The following is a 17085-nucleotide window of genomic DNA, read 5'->3' on the forward strand; positions in this document are numbered from 1 at the left end:
TTATCACTTAATTTTTTGTTGAATAAAATAATTTGGGCTCTGTTTGTTTTAGATAAAAAAAATTAATTAATATACCAACATCAGGAAAAGATTGGCATAATCGAACTCGTAATTTCTTACTTCTACGATCTAGGAGTAACATCAAATTTACATCAAATTTACTGAGCCAGTAGCCCACCCAGCTTTTCTAAAGCTTTTATCAGTAAAGTTTTGTGAATTTTCTACTGAGACTTCTTTCTTGCTTTCTTCAAATACCTGCAACAAATTACCGTACGTGTAAAAACATAATAGGTGAGGAGCTTTAGTGGCGGGCAAAAGGTACATTTCAAGAACTTGATGAGATCAATTAAACAAATATTTAAGGAGATCCATATTCAAAAGATTTTTTAAAAAATAAAGAGACGTGTGTGTGGGGTACATGTGCCGTTAACTTGAAGGTAGAAGTTACATATTGCATCTACCTTTTGTAACTTGATTTGATGGTGATATACTTTTTTTTTGTTTTTGAACAGACTGATGGTGATATACTTTATAGTGCTTTTTTTTTTTGGCCCCCATTTGAATCTAATAAATGACATAAATGATGGTAAAAGATTTTGTTATAGATAGCAAGAGAATACTAAATCTCAAATTACTTTTGAAGGAAACAATGTATTTGAAAAGTGTTCTGAACTTGAGATTTCTTTTAAATTTTTGGAAGGAAATGTATTTTAATAATTTTTAAATATTAATAATATTTAATGATTATAATTGAAATACTTATTTTATTAGTGGATTTACCCTCAATCAATGGTCTTCTTGTCTTTGCCTACCTTCGTTGCTGTCAGTAATTATGGACTCTTAATTTAGCAACTAATTAGGAGCAATGTCGTTGTTGTTTAGGTCCTCTATCTTTCTAGCAGCTTCTTTTTTTCGCGCGCGCGCCAGTTAATATTTTGTCTTTTAGATGGAAAAGGAAATATGTGTCTTTGTGAAATACAATTGAAGTGACTGTTAAAGCGATTCATGGAAGCCAGGTGCAATTTACTTCAGTTTAAAATAAAGTCAGTAATTCAGACCATGAATTAACCTAAATTTAATTAAAAAAAATGAGGATGAGGTTTGGCTATATAAGTATTTTTAAGACGATAGTATGTTTTAAGCCTAATTTAAATAAATTCAGTCCGAATTGAACACGACCTCTAAAATTTTCAGCTCCATGTACATGCAAAGTAGATAATTTTGACCAAATTTAATGGGTCAGCCAAAATTAGGCCAAAAAAAATTAGGACCAAATTTGACTATATGAATTTTTTTAAGAGCATAAGATATTTTAAACTTGATTTGAATTGAGCCCGGCTCAAATAACCTTAACCCATTTAAATTACCGGCTTTAGTTTAAATAAGGCCACTTATACCTAACTTGACATTCAAAGCCTTTGGACACCAAATAAGCCATGTTATTGCTGGAACCGCATTCAAAATAATAAAATAAACTTATGTGGACTTGCAGAAATTCATTCAGATAGAACTAGATCATATCAAGACAACTTTTTTTTTTTTTTAAATAACAAGGCTATGTAAATAATTCATAAAAGGGTGAGGGACTACCTAGAGATTTGATATATTTGCTACGCCCCTCTTAGCTCCCTCCTAATATCCAAAATCTTGATCCTTCATTTGGGGAAACTAAATGAACTTGTCCAGGCTATTAGTTGAAATGACGGACTGACTTTTTTTTTGTTAGGAAATTAAAGCAACAGAGGAGAAACCACTCCAAATCCGACTAACTAGAACCACACCATTCATCACAAATATCTTAATTTTTTTTTTTAAATCATAGAAGCAGGCGCTAATGGGTTGAGACTGCAGCTATGATCAAACTCGTGACTTCTTATTTACATGAGAACTTTTTATGTATACTTCTATACTATTATACTGCAAGACCATTAGCCATCACGCAAAATATCAACCAAAAGATGACCACTTTCAAATGAAATTGATGTCAGTGTTAAACTCCTCTCAAACTCATTGTGTTTTCAGTTTTCACCAGGCGGATCAATGGGGTTGCAATGCTACATATACAGGCGATGATCAAGGAACTTTGCTTTTGTAATTCTAATGAAATTGACTTACCCATCACTAGTCAACTTATACAGGATCTTGTCAATATAACGTTAGCTTCAACTTATTAATGCAGCCAGGCCAACACAATAAGAATACCATAAATTAAGCTTAAAATTCATAATCACCTACATTAAATTTGGTTTTAACAAAACATAATTTGTGAAATTGCACATAAAAACATTTAACTATTATTACCAAGCAATAGCACTTTTTGTTTTTTGGGCCAAAGTCGCGCATTGATGAGGCGGGAATTTTTCTCTTGGCCCTTATCTGTGCAATCATAAGATTAAGCCGAAGCATAATTCTTTAGATAACAAACATTAGTTATTCGGTGTCCAAAGAGGGCCTAAACGCAAATAGAAAACCTTTTAATCATGCTCCGCATCTTCTTCGGCCCAATATTATGTTTTTAGGCCTTCTATTTGTGGCCCAATCTTAGAACCCCATGTCAACTGACTCTGGCTGAAGTACAACAAAATAAAAAAGATCAAGAGACCAACAAAAGTCAGCCCAATTAATAAGAATTTAACTCATAATTTATAAAGTCATGATATTAAATCCTACTATTAATATGAAAACTTTATTAATGAACGAATTTATAAATATTTTTGTAAGTTTTTTTTGAACATAAAAACATATCTTGACAGAGTCTTTGAAACTCACCGAAACTTCTTCATTATTTAAAGAAAAATGATCAAGAGCAAAATACATAAAGATAAAAACACTACTGCGATTATGACGCCAAAAGCAAAATAAAAATTTTTAAAAGGAAGAAAAATTGATTAAACAATTGCCCAAAAACATCCAAGCTACGATTGGGTTCTGACAAAACAAGTAAGATTGGGCTTATTGAAATTTGAAGCCCATGGTCAACTTTTTGGGCTTATCACTCATGATGTAAGAAAAATATCCTTTGTTTTTCTTTCCCCCCTATTTATTTTTATTTTTGCTTGTGGCGAACATGATAAAGTTTGTGTTTTTTTAAAAAAGAGAATTTGGTAGGGCACATCAATGCGTTAAGCCTTTAGTTATGGTTTTTAAATTTAAAAATGGTTCCTGCCATTCACTAATTTTTTTGCCACTAAAAAGTGAAAAAATAAGACAATTTGAACAAAAAAAGACAATTCGAAAACATAATATATAGATATTTGTAAAAGTGCTGGAGACATGGTTTTTCCAACAACCAAAAACTCATTTTAACGCAAATATTTTTTGGCTAAAAAATATAAAAAAATTTAAGGCGGAAAAAGATCGAGTGCAAAAAAATCCCTGATTATTGCATTCTGCGTCCGGCTTGCTTGCAAGCTAAAGGGCATTTTGGTAAATGAAGGAGGTCAGCCGGGGCTGGAAAATCAGGGATTAGGATTTAGTCGTCTGTATAATCCACGGCGAGCGTCACAGAAGAAGCAAAAGGACATTACTATCATCTTCATTTGGGCGCTCTATCCTTTCACTCGGAGTTCGCTAAACGACATGGCTATTCCGACCACGGGTCTCCTCTCCAACTTCCTCGCCGGCGAAACGGCGTCGTTCGCTCTCCCTTCTCACACCATGTTAGCCCGCCCTCCTCTTACGTTGCGCCTTGTGCGGAGTGCCACCTCCGCTACTGTGTCTCAACCTCCCACCGGGAAGCAGCCTCGAGGTATCATGAGGCCCCGCAGGGTTTCCCCCGAAATGCAAGCCCTCGTTGGGGTTCCCGAAATTTCCCGAACCCAAGCTCTCAAGCAGATTTGGGCTTACATTAAGGAGAACAATCTTCAGGTGAAGCTTCTTCTACTACTTCTTCATTTCTCTTTTATATAATCTTCTGGTGTTTAACTTCATCCGGTGGTTTCGATGTTTAAGTACTCGTTGTTCCTGAAAGGTGATGCCTTTTTTTAATGTTCTGGTCTTGTTTTGCGTGTTTGGGGACTTTTTTTTTTTTTTTTTGTAATTCTTCCCTTTCTCTGTACATTAGGCTTTCATCTGGTAATTAGACACGCGCCTTGCTTAAAATTAAAAAAGGAAAAAAAAAAGTGGAAAAACCCTCGCCTTCTCTTCTAAATGCATTATTTACCATGTGCATATATTACTGACATGTGGTGTTTTCTTTTTTCTAATTTTTGAATTACAAGTGGGATATTCTGGTTCTGAAGAGAAATTCTATTTCATTTTACTAACTGAGCTAGCCCTTTTCGTGGTGAATTCTTTTTATGCTGTTATATATTGACTGTTTTATACGATGGCTTTAGGTTCATTTCTTATATTGTCTTGGGATTCAACGGGCTTATGTCACCCATGTTTCTGCTGTATTGTGTAGGCCTGTTAGACTTGTCAGATTTTCGGTTTGAGAGGGTTGCATAGGGTTGTTGTATGATGCTTAGACGTCTCATTGACTTAGGAATCAGGATGCTTTTTGAGCCTGCGAGGCTATCGTTTGGAAATCATTGAAGGATTGTCGTGTAGCTTCATTTACCATGTGGACTTATGGTATTGATAGTTGAGCTTTGAAATCCTGTGTGGATGACTTGCTATCTTGTCTTAATGTTGCAATCCCAAAATGTACAAATTTGGATCGATGTTGTCTGCAGATTTTGATTCAGCAGGAAAGTTTGAATTTATCTCTTGTTTGATTTGGTCTTATATGGTGCTGTGTGTGGAAGCTGCTAAAGTACTCACATATTTGTTTGTGCGGGAATATATCAATTAGGGTTCACTTGATATATGGAATACGCTCACTTGATGCTTTCCTTCTACGGGATCGGAACGTGCTCATTTGATATATGTATTTGGGTGTACATAATTCTGTGTTTAGCTAGTTAATATAGCATGGGTTCACTTTTGCATGGCAAATTGGAAATACTATATTATATTTGGGGATGCTGTTGTTGATTTATTTGTTAGACTTGATCAAAGTTACTTGTCTACATGAATTAACTGTATCTAATTCTTTCAAAACCTTATGGATACACCAATTAATCATCACTTGTTATGTTAAGTAGACCTGACTACATGTTTGATCGCATTCTGGTACAACCATTAGGGCTGATCTGCATTTTTCCTTTTAATCTCTTGATAGATTTGTGCGCTTTCACTGAATTCTGTTGATATCCCTATCTATTAAGCTGATATAAATATGGTTGATAGAGAGTTTCTGTAGCCATATTATTAGTCATTTCATATGGTTGGCAAATTGGATGCTTTGCTTGGCAAAAGCAGTTAGATGATGTTGCTTGTCACATTTGACAAGCAACAAGCCAGTTCAGATTTTGTCCTTTTACATTTTGATTTTTTTTTTACATGGAATAGGATGTGGAATAAAAATAATGTTCTAATTGTGAACTTAAAAAATGATCCATGCTTCCTTTGCTATCAATAATCAATAAGTAGAACAACCAGAGTTGGCTGGTTATCCTAGGTGTCTTGGCTATAAATAGTTGAACAAAGCTAGGTGCATTTTTTTTCAGGTGCTTTTCGTTAGGCTTTCTGAAAGATATGATGGATGTTATTTTTCCAGTTAAGAATTACACAATTGCTTGTTTCAAAAGTTTTCTTCCAAATGTTATAATTTTATTGGAGATCCAAGTTAGAAACTCTTGGAAAACCTTGAAGAAGATATTGCCAATAGAAGCTGCATTCCATGTGATGCGTGAAATAGTCTATGTACTTCCATGAATGGTGAATCTGTAGATTACCCTGTACTTAATGTTCTGCCTCATCAGTGCATCATTCCAAAAGTTTAGCAGATCATTGGTTTTCTGCATATACTATTGAATTAATCTTTTCATGCCAGTCTTAACCTTTATTTTTCTGTTGGGTTAAACATGCTAGTTCTAACTCAGTGGCTCCTTCAAATTCTGACAGGACCCTCAAAACAAGAAGATTATCATATGTGATGAGAAGCTGAAGAAGATATTTGCAGGAAAAGATCAAATCGGGTTTCTGGAGGTTGCTGGATTGATAAGCCCTCACTTCCTCAAATGAAAGCAAGTGAAAAACTAGCTTTGAAGTTTGTCAATTGTTGAGGAAAACAAGACTGTCTTTTGTAGTGCAGGTCATATATTTTGGCTGTAAAACTAATAGAATTTGAATATTAATTTATGACCTGCCTTTTGGTAGCCGTTTTTTTGTTTTGTTTTGTTTTTTAACAGAACAAGCTTTGTTAATGGGTTTTTCTTGAGTAATGTAGGCTCTTCAACAGGCGCTAGTACTACCTTGGTTTGTTTTACACCGTCCAATGTTTCCTTATTAGATCTCGAGTTGCATTGTGGTGCAGATTTCGTCCTTGTAGATTCTAAAAGAAAAATCTAGGGAATTCAAAGTGCAATAAACTATGAAGTAAAATAAGCATATTAAAATGAGTGATGGCTTTTTTGACCCCATCTCCCATGGTTAATCTGTCAGACTTTTAGGCTTATCTCTTCCGGGAAACCATTGGAGAGATTGGAGGAAAGAAGTTGATAAACCCCTAAGGGGTGTGAAGAGGAGCATTTTTGCGTTAAATGAAGCAAATCAAGGTCTAATGCACTTTCTGTACTCTCTTATATCCTTAATATAAAACAAAGTTATAGTAATTAATGTTTTTAAATTTCATTCTTTGTTTATGTGTTGTTTGAATTTCTAAACAAAAATTTATTATGAATATTAATTATAAAAAGGATAAAATTGAAAAGATGCATATTTTTTAATAATTTCAAGGTTGTAATTACCGTTACTTAATAAATGTGAAGTTTGTTAATTTCATTTTATATTAAAGATTGGAGAGAATATTTCTCTAAACCAAAACAAAGGAACAGGCCACTGTCATGGTATACATTGTTCCATATCACAAGCAAATTCTCTATATAGTTATACATCCCAAAAAAGCAATAAAAATAAAATCATGTATGAGGTTTATACTATTTTAGACTTATTCTTTAGTGGATTATATGTGCATTCATCTCTATGAATGTAAAAGATCTTGTTTGTATAATCTGTGTCTGGGAAACGTTCGGAAGAATGCCCTATAGCTTGGATAGCAACATAGCTAGCTCCTCATCAGACACCTTCACTTCCAAGTAAGCTCCTAATGATGCAGCAAGTCTTGCAGCTAATTGATGTTTACACTACGCACAACAAACCAAGATTGATGTCAAGTGAAAAAAATTGCATGAATATTTTCCTTGGAGAATTCCATAAGAAAGAGCTACAAACTAGTTTGAATTTTGGCCAGTAATACAGAAGTTAGAAGCAAGGACACGGACTCACACAAAGCTGCTCTCCTCTGTTGACAACGTCATAGAAGAAGGCATAACAGGAGCAGAAGTTCTCAGGAAAACACAGATACTCCTCTTTTCTTCTGGATTCTCCCATCACCTGGAAAACACACAAGTTATCAAAACCTTATTTCAAGTTATCAACAAACAATTACTAACGCCTAAACTGTCAAGGCCTGTAAGGAGTGTAGTTATTTAAATGCTTATCATAAGTTCCCCCCCTTTGTCGGTGCTTATCATAGGATTTTTTTAATTATTATGTTAAATGTAAAGATTTTGTTGATAATTCAGCACTATCTCAAAAACAGTGGGTTTTGTTGAAAGAATTTGATAACAAATATCTGAAACTTAATCAAACTTTTATGGATTATCAATCAGATAAGTCTAACTAATTCTTAAAAGGTTGAACTTTTCTCAGCACAACATTCAAAAGCTGAAAACTGCTTCCCCAAATAAAATTGACGTATCAGTTTATTAAGCTTGTAGGTATTCCTTCCTACTTAGTAGATATTCTCATACTTTGAGCTGTTTGTATCATGGATTTTAGTACATGGCACTCTTGTTTACACAAAATAAAATAAAATAAAATTGAAGCAACAAAATACTTTGTGTGCAATTTAAACTGGGACAAATTTTCCAGGCCATTTTAAACACAGAGGCACAGTGAATAGTTTTCACAATGCGCAAACATGAAGAAACTGTTTATCATGTGTGAACAGTATCGATATCAGTACAAAGTCACTTAAGTCATAGCCATGCAGCTTGAACTCTATGCAATATACTGGTATACAGATATGTCTAGTATATTCATTTATTTATTTTGGCCACCATGTGTAATTTAACACTAATGCAGTGGTGTATAGCAAACAGTGATTTCCAACCTCATGAAATCTTTACTAATTAGGCTGAGTGGTAGACCTTAATCAGACCATATGATGAAACTCTTTCCAAGTCCTTCCAGATATCCATAACCTTAAAGTGAATAATGCCAAAAAGAAAAAAAAAAAAAGGATTGACTATTCCTAACTTTCCTGGGATTTCTTGGATAGAGAATGGGAATGATGGAATCAAACCTGGAAGATGTATCTTCCGCTGGGCTGCCCAGAAATCTTCTTGACACCTCTTTGATCCACAATTCTGGTGGCACGCTCAAAGTTCTTGCCAAATATGAAGAGCAAACTGAGTCCAAGAGAAAATGAGTTGCTAAACACGAGTGGATTTTCGCTGCTTAAATCAAATGACTTCAAGATAGAGAAAACAAGGCAAAAAAAGAAAAGAAATTTACTGACGTCCAAAGATGATCGTCGGTCACTGTGGCCAACGCAGTTCGATAAAAATCAGCCGGTGCCGCGTGTGACGTGCATAATTGAAAGGCCAAATTTAGATAAGCAATCAACATGCTGAATGTGTATCAGCAAACCAATTAAACATGTTATAGAGGGCTTGGGGGGGGGGACCTGAACATTTTGACTGGATTTCCTGCCAGGTTGCCTCTGCCACCAAAATGCTGGCGCTCATTTGCTTGTGATATGAGAAAGCAAATGATGATTCCAAGGGAAGCGTGATTTGAAAGGCGTAATGAATGAATAAATGTGGACTGTAGATTGTGGAATGGATGTTGGAGGCGAGTTTCAGGGGAATAGTCTTAGCGACAAGATGAGCCACCAACTGTTTGATTGAATGCCTGAATGAGGAAGGGATGTTATACTGATGATGTTTATACGGAGCAAGCTCGCACGGCCGACACCCTCCGTTCATCACTGTTGATGATTGTTGGTATAACATTTTATATTGAGACAGGCACTAAATGGTCTGAGTTTAAAGCAGGATCCAACCGCTGAAAGTTTGCATATGACTAGACTACAGAATCATTGGCGAGTTGTACCAAAATTAAGAGAAGAATTCAGACACAATAACAATACGCGACGGAGAGAAAATATTTTTATTTCTTTAATTATGTACAGATATCCTATTTTATTGAAGTCAATCCTGTATCTTGGATTAGTTCTTCCACTAGATTTAAACTATTGCTCATAAAACATTTTTATCTTTTTAATATTTAATTATTCATATGTTTTATTATATATTTATACCCATAATATTTTTATTTTGATTAATTATTGAATTAAATACATTTTTTAAAACTCCATCGTCTCCCCAAAAAGAGGGTTCACTGTTCTTTCTTTTTTCAGGAAACGGAGTTTTTAACTTTTTAAATTAATCACATCATTTTTTGAGAAAGATAAACACAACACATCTAAATTGACTTGATTAATAACTTCAGAGATTATATTCTTTATGATTCTTCCCTTGCGGTCTCCTAACGAATATGAATTTCTTTTACTGATTTACCGTAAAAATAAATTCTAACGTGAGTTTGGGTTTAAGATGTGAAATTTTACCTCTGTACAAATGAATTTCAATTTCAATGTTTTGTTAGGTCCCTATTAAGATATCATTGTCATCAACACTCCTCTCAAACTCCCACTGGTCAGTCTCAGAGACATAGGAAGATCAATATCATCAAAAATCAATCAAATTGAATTTTATTCTCTTAGCATCTCAAAGTCTGAGAAACAGCATTGAGATCAGCGTTCAGCGACCGAAAAAGAGAATCCAAAACTATGTACATGCTTATCTGCATTATTAACAAGTTCTCAGTAACCTTCAGTTACCATCTCTGAAATTTCACCCTTCCTCTAATGGATCCTCTGCCAGAATGTAGCTACATTGGTCATCTTCATCCATCTTTTAGTCCGATGATACCATGTAGAGCCATGGCAAGTTCTATTCTTCAGGAAGCTGTACGAAGGACACTCTGTTCAGCTTCGTCTGCGTTCAGGGAGAAAATATCCAAAGGAGCACTTATGGAACTGAGAGCATTTTTCTTAACTTTGTAGGTAGACCCATTTCGGTGATCAAGATACATTACTATAACAGTAATGTCATCATGGAAAAGTCTTCTCACTCCCTTGTTAATTTTCTTCATGTCATTATATCTCATCTCTCTCTTCCTTGCTGCTGAATCAAGTGCAGCTCTCACCAACCTCATGGCAATGCCCTGATTGATCCAGAACCACGAGGTAGAATCAATTTTAAGAATTGTTCAGTACAGTTCAACATCTTTATGAGAACAAAACCATCTCATAGATAAGACAAGGAACTTACAGCTCTTGGATATTTGTACACAATTTCAACTGCTTCTTTATCAGTTAATTGTTCCCAAAGGCCGTCTGATGCAAATATCAGAAACAAATCTTGCGACTCAAGATCTCTGACAATGACTGATGGTTCAGCCGTCATTACAGGACGTTTCAAAGGAATGGGGTTACCAAATTTCTGAAAAAGTGGGTCTCTAGAACAATCAGGGTTCTTGAGATACATATCACCTATAGATCTTGACACCTGCAATATTTGCATCACAGTTACTAGATGAAGTCAGGCGCATTCATCAAGAGAGTCGATATGTTCACAGTTTTGCTCACTTTGTGATAAAATTCTGGATATACATTAAGTTTCTGATAACCACAAAATTAAATTGTGTTAAAGGAGGCAAGAAGATTGGAAGGAGATATGTAGATAATTCATGTCCTGCTTGAGCATCGATTCTTTGAAGTGTGGAATTTAATAAGTTTCCTAACATGAAAGAGATTAACACACAATAATGTGCATCACTTCTTAAATGTGGGTCTCACAAAAGTAAGAGCCACCATTGTATGTTTTTCTCTCTTCTCACTTTAGGTGAAATCATTTTAGGTGATCCAAACTATTACTGCTTTCACTAAAAGTTGTGTTATTTAACAGAATTAACACTCCAAGAGACAAGAGTCCAGCTTCAAAGGCTATGAATAGAAAGAGGTGCTATTATTGTTCTCTATACTCTAACAATGTGACATATATAAGAAATGCAGGCGTAACATGTACCTGTATAATGCCTTTAATCCTCCAAGTTCCACGACTAAAAACCACAATGTGTTCATCATCAGGATGAAGAGATTTGACCTCTCTCCTCACCTCCTCAACAGAGACATTATGATCAGTTGACAGTCTTTGTGCCACCACCGGATGCTTGTAGTCCCCAAAAACTCTCCGGCCAAGAACTACTCTAGAATCACCAAGGTTCGCAACATATAATACATTATCAGAGATTGCACCAAGAAGACAACACGATCCTACCGAAGCAATTCGGGGAGTAGTGTGCAACGATTGCTTCACCAAGCTCAAGAAATCATCCTCAATTGCATGAAACGCCTTTTTTATCACATCCACTGATAACCCCCCATTTTCAGCGGAAAGTTCTACAAAAGAGTGGTAAATAACTTGTATAAGTGTTCACAGATTTTATATAAATCATAATGAATTCGCATAACATCAACTGAAGAGAATTTTCCGAAACGCAGTGGCAAAGTGAGAACCTAAGCAATTAAAGGAACAGGCAACCAACTTTGTAAACAAGGAAAGAGGCGTTTGTTAACGAATCTAGAAGCTTCAGGACCGCCATGGCCATCGTAGACACCGACGTAGGTGGTGGAGGGAGACGTAAAGACTTGGCTCTGATCTTCGAGGCAGGAATTGGCTTGAGCAACGGCGATGGAGAAATCACCGGAGGCATGAGGCTTCAAGTCGGAGTGCCAGAGAAGACCGTCGCTTCCACAGCCAAGCCTGCCAAAACAGCGTTCCAGCAAGCCATCAAACGAATGCATCATCATATGCATACAGATAAAACAGATACAATTGAGGAAGAATGAATGTTTAGTTTTGAGAGGCAGTGAAATAGGTAACGAAGGAATAGAAATCACGGGGTTTAAAGGTGAAAGTCAATAGTACAGAAGGAAGGTGGGGGTTATTGCCGCGTGAGAACGAAGACGACGGGCTAAAGTGGCGCCATTTATAGTTGACGCGTAAGTTCTGTGCGCGCGTTGAAAACGGATCTGCTTCCAAAGAAGGTATCCCATCTCGTGGTTTTGCTAAACCAGTAAACCAGTAAGCCCGCTTCGGCTTGGCTCCTTGTATACATTTTCTTTTTTAAAATAAAAAATAAATCATTAGTTAACAAATATTAGAAATTAATTTATACTTGAGTTTGGTCGTATTGCGATTTAGTGACTTACAAGTGAAAAGAATCTTTCTCAACATGGCTATTTTTTTATTCATGAACACAAATTCAAGATTTATTAGGATAAACACCAAATAAAAATTATTTGATGCGAATGGAACCAACTACTACCTAAGTGATGGGAACATAAAATTTAATTTTAGAGATGTTGAGTTATACATCTTTCAACTCAACTATGTTAATAATTACTAATATTAACAATAATAATATTCAAATTGATTGATTTGTGGCGAATATTACAAGGGAACCATCAACTCAGTATCATCAATAATGTTCTTTCTTTGTTTAACTTTGTAAGATTGATGCTTCTATTTATATTTTATTTTTTATTTTTTTTTAATTACGGAGGCCTCCGTGACTACGTCATTGGAAGCAAGGTAGCCAGCCACCAGCAAAAGCAGTTGGATCATGGAATCCTAACACGGTTTCACAGGAGGGAGAACAACAACTGGGGCATTCATAATAAACTTGATGAACTTTCATAGTTTCATTGAAACTTTAAAGTAATTTAAAGTAATAATCAGTACATAAAAAGGAAATACTCCCTCCATTCAAAAATGTAAAATATTTTTTAAAAAGTTTAATGTTTAAAAATATAAAATATTTTTAATCTTTTAAGATATAATCATTACTTTTTTTTTTCCAAAAGCGCCCCTATTAATGAGTGATTTTATATTTACTGTAGGTTAAATATGAAAAAATAAGGTTAGTTGAAAAGTAAGTAACTACTTTATTAGAGGGTTAAACTCAATTAAAAATGTCTTATATTTTTAAACGAAGGGAGTAATTTTTTAAAAAGAAAATGTATCTAGAAATTGAGGTGAGTACATTTTTCATTTTCTTTTTAAAAAACTTGTTTTTAATCTAGGTAATCCCTTGAGATTAATAACTTGACATGTTAGATAACTACAACGAACCTGGTATAATAATGCAATTAATCTTGATTGACTTCATCAAATAATACCGTATCATTTAATAAATTGAATAAATAATCATTAATGGACTTCTGGTCACCTAAATATAATTCGTACATATTTTCTGACCTGATTCAATTGTCCATTAATTGACATTGTGTCTCTAGGATTTATATTGATTGGCCGTGGCTGGGAATCTCTCTCCCTTCCTTCCCCCCCGCCCCCCTTCTAATCTCTACGTTCTCCAACAACATCACAGTTCTTGTGGTATGGGAACAAGAATCACAATGCTCTCATTTCATGTACTTAAGTACGAGCATAAATGCTAGCATGCACCAAATTTCATTAATACGAATCTGCATGACTACAAAAACGAAATGCAACTTCATGGTATTTTTCAGAACCACAAAAACAGCAATACAATATTAAAAAAAAAAAAAACAACGAGATTACACTGCATGCAGTTGCAATATCTGTCCACAAACTCGAAGAATACAACTTATACCTCAAATTACACGCAATGCACATTGGCTTCTCTAGTTTAAAAATATACCTCTTCTACAGAATGGGCAATCCCCACATTTTCGAACCCATGGATCCAAACACGCAGAATGGAATCTGTGCCCACAAGGCAAGCGTATCAGCTTATCACCATCAAGAAAAGTTTCCAGGCATATGCCACAATCCTGCAGTACTCTAGATTCCAATTCTTCCGTTTGTGTTTCCCTGATGCTAAATACTTCCATATGCAAACGGTCCATGGCCTCCTGGTTGAGTCCAGGTGGTTTTTTGTTCACTTCCTGTAAGAGTTGGGACCTCTCCATTTGTAAAGTTAAGTCAGTTAATGGGAAACCCTCAGCTAAACGACTAGTTGAGGATTCACTGCTCTCTTCATCCCTGAAGTTCGTATGCCTCATGTCATCAATATCTAGAGAGATTCTACCCCTTTGCCTAACAAAAACGAGAGTGAAGCAAAGACAACTATTAGTGCATACAGAACATAAATAATTTCATTCACCCCTTCATCGTAAAATGACACCAAGTAAAAGTGAAACGAAAGGACACCAATCGATCCATCAATATGATAAATAAACTGCACTTTATAATTCATAAATAGCAAGACCTGCTATAAATTTTAGAATGATATATTGATCGGTCTAATACACCCTAGGCTATCTGACATTGATACTGGATCATTTACCCACGTTGGTGCTTCATACTTCATAGATTAAGACAGGCACATGCATTAAATTTAAGTTTGGCAGCTTTTCGGTTCCACAGATATAGAAATACTGTATATCAAGATAACAAGCTGCCAAAAGTTTCTAAGCCATGCAACATGTCCATGTGCAACAACAAAAATAAGAAAACAATGTGTTGAAAGCAAACCTGTTTCTGGAGGGAGGTGCTGCACTCAACCTCTGAAGGAGTCTTGCCCTTGCATGTACCACAGCTATGGGTAGCCTGTCATTCCCATTCACTCTAGGGCCCCTGAAACTGCTTACATCTTCAGCAGAATTGGCTGTGTTTGAAAGAGAACGGTTGTGCCTAAGGTCAAGTCTAGCTGATTCTTGCTCCTAAGGAAACAAACTCAATAAGTTAGGAGACTCAGACCATAACAATCAAACTCAAACCTGTGTGACAAAAGATCGACAGTACTATCAATTTCCTACCAAAAGAAAGAAGTGAACAAATAAAAATTCTGTAATGCGTTGAGGATTGACAAAAGTTAATGACCAAAACCAAGGACATATTCACATTGCCATATAACACCAAACAAAAAAAAAGAGCTTAGCATATTTAACCAGAAAAAGCACACGAAACACCTAAAAACTGTAAGCTCAGAGAAGATATAGAAGGCTGCTTGACTAGCACGTAACTCCATTGCATGCTATAACTTAAAAGGCTAATCTATAGAGGCTTTGAATGTTCAATGATCTTAAGATTTACTCAAATTTTGTGATATTTTATGAGCGGATGGTGAAGAACTTCATCTCTTCATAGTCCATAGTCCATACACAAAACTTAACCCAAAATAGATCCAGTAGATAAGATTCATGGATAACATTAATGGGGAACCATATCTAAGTGAGACATTGAGCTTGGCAACATTTGCAACATGGACCCTCGATGTATTCCTAAACCGAGCGTTAAGTTTTGTAAAAATTGCAACATCAAACAAAACCAAATTCTTTAAGAACTATTCTTGTATGCTTGCTTTGGTACGTAGGAATGATTTTCATGATGGAATGGGAGCAGAATGAAATCCTGTAGACTTGTATCCTCAACAGATCCTTAATATCCTAATTGATCTAGTTTCAAACATAAAGAAAATCACGTATATCCGTAAAAACCTTATACTGGCTTTCTGAAAGCTACCACTTGGAAGTAAGGTCAATAATCCAATCCCATGATAATCCAGGAGCTGCCCATACCCAAAGTTGACAGCAGGGGGCTAATTATTCGATTATATGCAAAATTTCACTAAAAGAAGTACCATAGCTCGACTTTTATCTAAAATTTAACTCCCTTGAATCTTCTTTCAGAGAAATTAAGCCGATAAAAACATGCTATTAGGAAAAAAAAAAAAAAAAGACTAACCGTGTAGGACAAACGATGAAATAGCCGTCGCGTTGGCGTGGACCGTCGGAGAGTCTCACCATCACTGAAATCATGTGGATTGTGATGATGGCGACGATTATTGATATCGAGATGAAGATATCTATCGGGCAACGAATCGTCCCCCAGATAATTAGGGGTTCGTCCCAAACGATACCTCCGATTGTAGAATAGCTCCGAAGCACTCGTCATGCACTACCAAATTCGAATAGCTTTCTCTGCTTCAGCGGAAATGCCGAATCTGAAAGAAAACAAAGCGAAAATATCTATCGAAGCGTCAGGGGAGGTTTCTGTGAATTTCGCGCTTCACAGTGATGTCAATGAATCAACACTGCTTCTTTCCCTAATTTTCCGAGAAAGTGGAGGGGAAAGCGCAGTTCCTATTTCCTAAACGCTGAAGAACGACCTGGAATAACTAAATTGAAAAAAGAAAAGAAAAGGAAAATAAAAACAACTAATGATCAACAATGTCACAGTTAAGTGTTCTGAATATTAAAATAATTTATTGTTGGTTATTTTTTAAGAATGTTTTCATCTAAAATACTAAAGAAAAATTCTACGAAAAAGTAATAACATTAATAAATTTTTGTAATAACTTACTTTTATCATTTTTTTAAAAAAAAAACTTTGTCTAAGAGAATATGAGTAATAAATCTTTTATTTTCCACTACAAATGAAAAAAAAAAAAAAAAAAACCTCCCACGGGTGATAGTTATGTCCAAATAGCAAAATGAACACCTCACTTAAGGAAAACTATACAACACAATTGGGCCTATTTAGAAACTACTGCAACATATGATGAGCAAGCTGCTTAGAGAAGGCCCAGATGACAAACAGTACTCAGCAACAAAAAGAACAATACAATATTAGATCATAAAGATAAGCAAATAGCCGAATAGTATGCAATGCATACATCACATACATCTCAACGAGGTTGGGTTTAATAGAAGAAACCAACATTTCATAAAGTTACAAACTAAAGTTTGAGTTCTTGTTAGGTGAGGCATTTATATTTAGTGTCAAATAGTATTTTAAATAAAATTGTCTTTAGCAAGATGATACCTGAGAATAACAAAAAAAATAAATAAATGTTGAA

General features: G+C 35.2%; 4 protein-coding genes across 4 annotated transcripts; 1 reads left to right on the forward strand and 3 right to left on the reverse strand.

Moving 5' to 3' along the window:
- The first annotated feature begins 3458 nt into the window (after positions 1-3458).
- On the forward strand, positions 3459-6313 carry LOC129292619 (upstream activation factor subunit UAF30-like). Its single transcript, XM_054930199.1, has 2 exons — positions 3459-3867; positions 5950-6313. Exons 1-2 carry the CDS (start codon positions 3580-3582, stop codon positions 6067-6069), a joined length of 408 nt encoding a protein of 135 aa, XP_054786174.1. The 5' UTR covers positions 3459-3579; the 3' UTR covers positions 6070-6313.
- A 541-nt stretch (positions 6314-6854) lies between these two features.
- Positions 6855-9264, reverse strand: LOC129293918 (uncharacterized). Its single transcript, XM_054932045.1, has 5 exons — positions 8798-9264; positions 8630-8651; positions 8414-8519; positions 7333-7440; positions 6855-7190 (listed from the first exon to the last, which is right to left on the reverse strand). The coding sequence occupies exons 1-5, from the start codon at positions 9123-9125 to the stop codon at positions 7089-7091; spliced, it is 666 nt and encodes a 221-aa protein (XP_054788020.1). The 5' UTR covers positions 9126-9264; the 3' UTR covers positions 6855-7088.
- Positions 9265-9860: 596 nt separating this feature from the next.
- LOC129293917 (probable protein phosphatase 2C 63) lies at positions 9861-12302 on the reverse strand. The gene is made up of 5 exons (XM_054932044.1): positions 12168-12302; positions 11785-12002; positions 11265-11638; positions 10509-10745; positions 9861-10401 (listed from the first exon to the last, which is right to left on the reverse strand). The coding sequence occupies exons 1-5, from the start codon at positions 12293-12295 to the stop codon at positions 10135-10137; spliced, it is 1224 nt and encodes a 407-aa protein (XP_054788019.1). The 5' UTR covers positions 12296-12302; the 3' UTR covers positions 9861-10134.
- A 1362-nt stretch (positions 12303-13664) lies between these two features.
- LOC129293386 (probable E3 ubiquitin-protein ligase RHY1A) lies at positions 13665-16387 on the reverse strand. Its single transcript, XM_054931320.1, has 3 exons — positions 15972-16387; positions 14760-14947; positions 13665-14321 (listed from the first exon to the last, which is right to left on the reverse strand). The coding sequence occupies exons 1-3, from the start codon at positions 16179-16181 to the stop codon at positions 13907-13909; spliced, it is 813 nt and encodes a 270-aa protein (XP_054787295.1). The 5' UTR covers positions 16182-16387; the 3' UTR covers positions 13665-13906.
- Between the last annotated feature and the right edge of the window lie 698 nt (positions 16388-17085).

This window comes from Prosopis cineraria, unplaced genomic scaffold (genome assembly GCF_029017545.1).
Source record: "Prosopis cineraria cultivar Desert tree isolate PC_DT_omini unplaced genomic scaffold, ASM2901754v1 PC14, whole genome shotgun sequence".
Lineage (NCBI taxonomy): Eukaryota > Viridiplantae > Streptophyta > Magnoliopsida > Fabales > Fabaceae > Prosopis > Prosopis cineraria.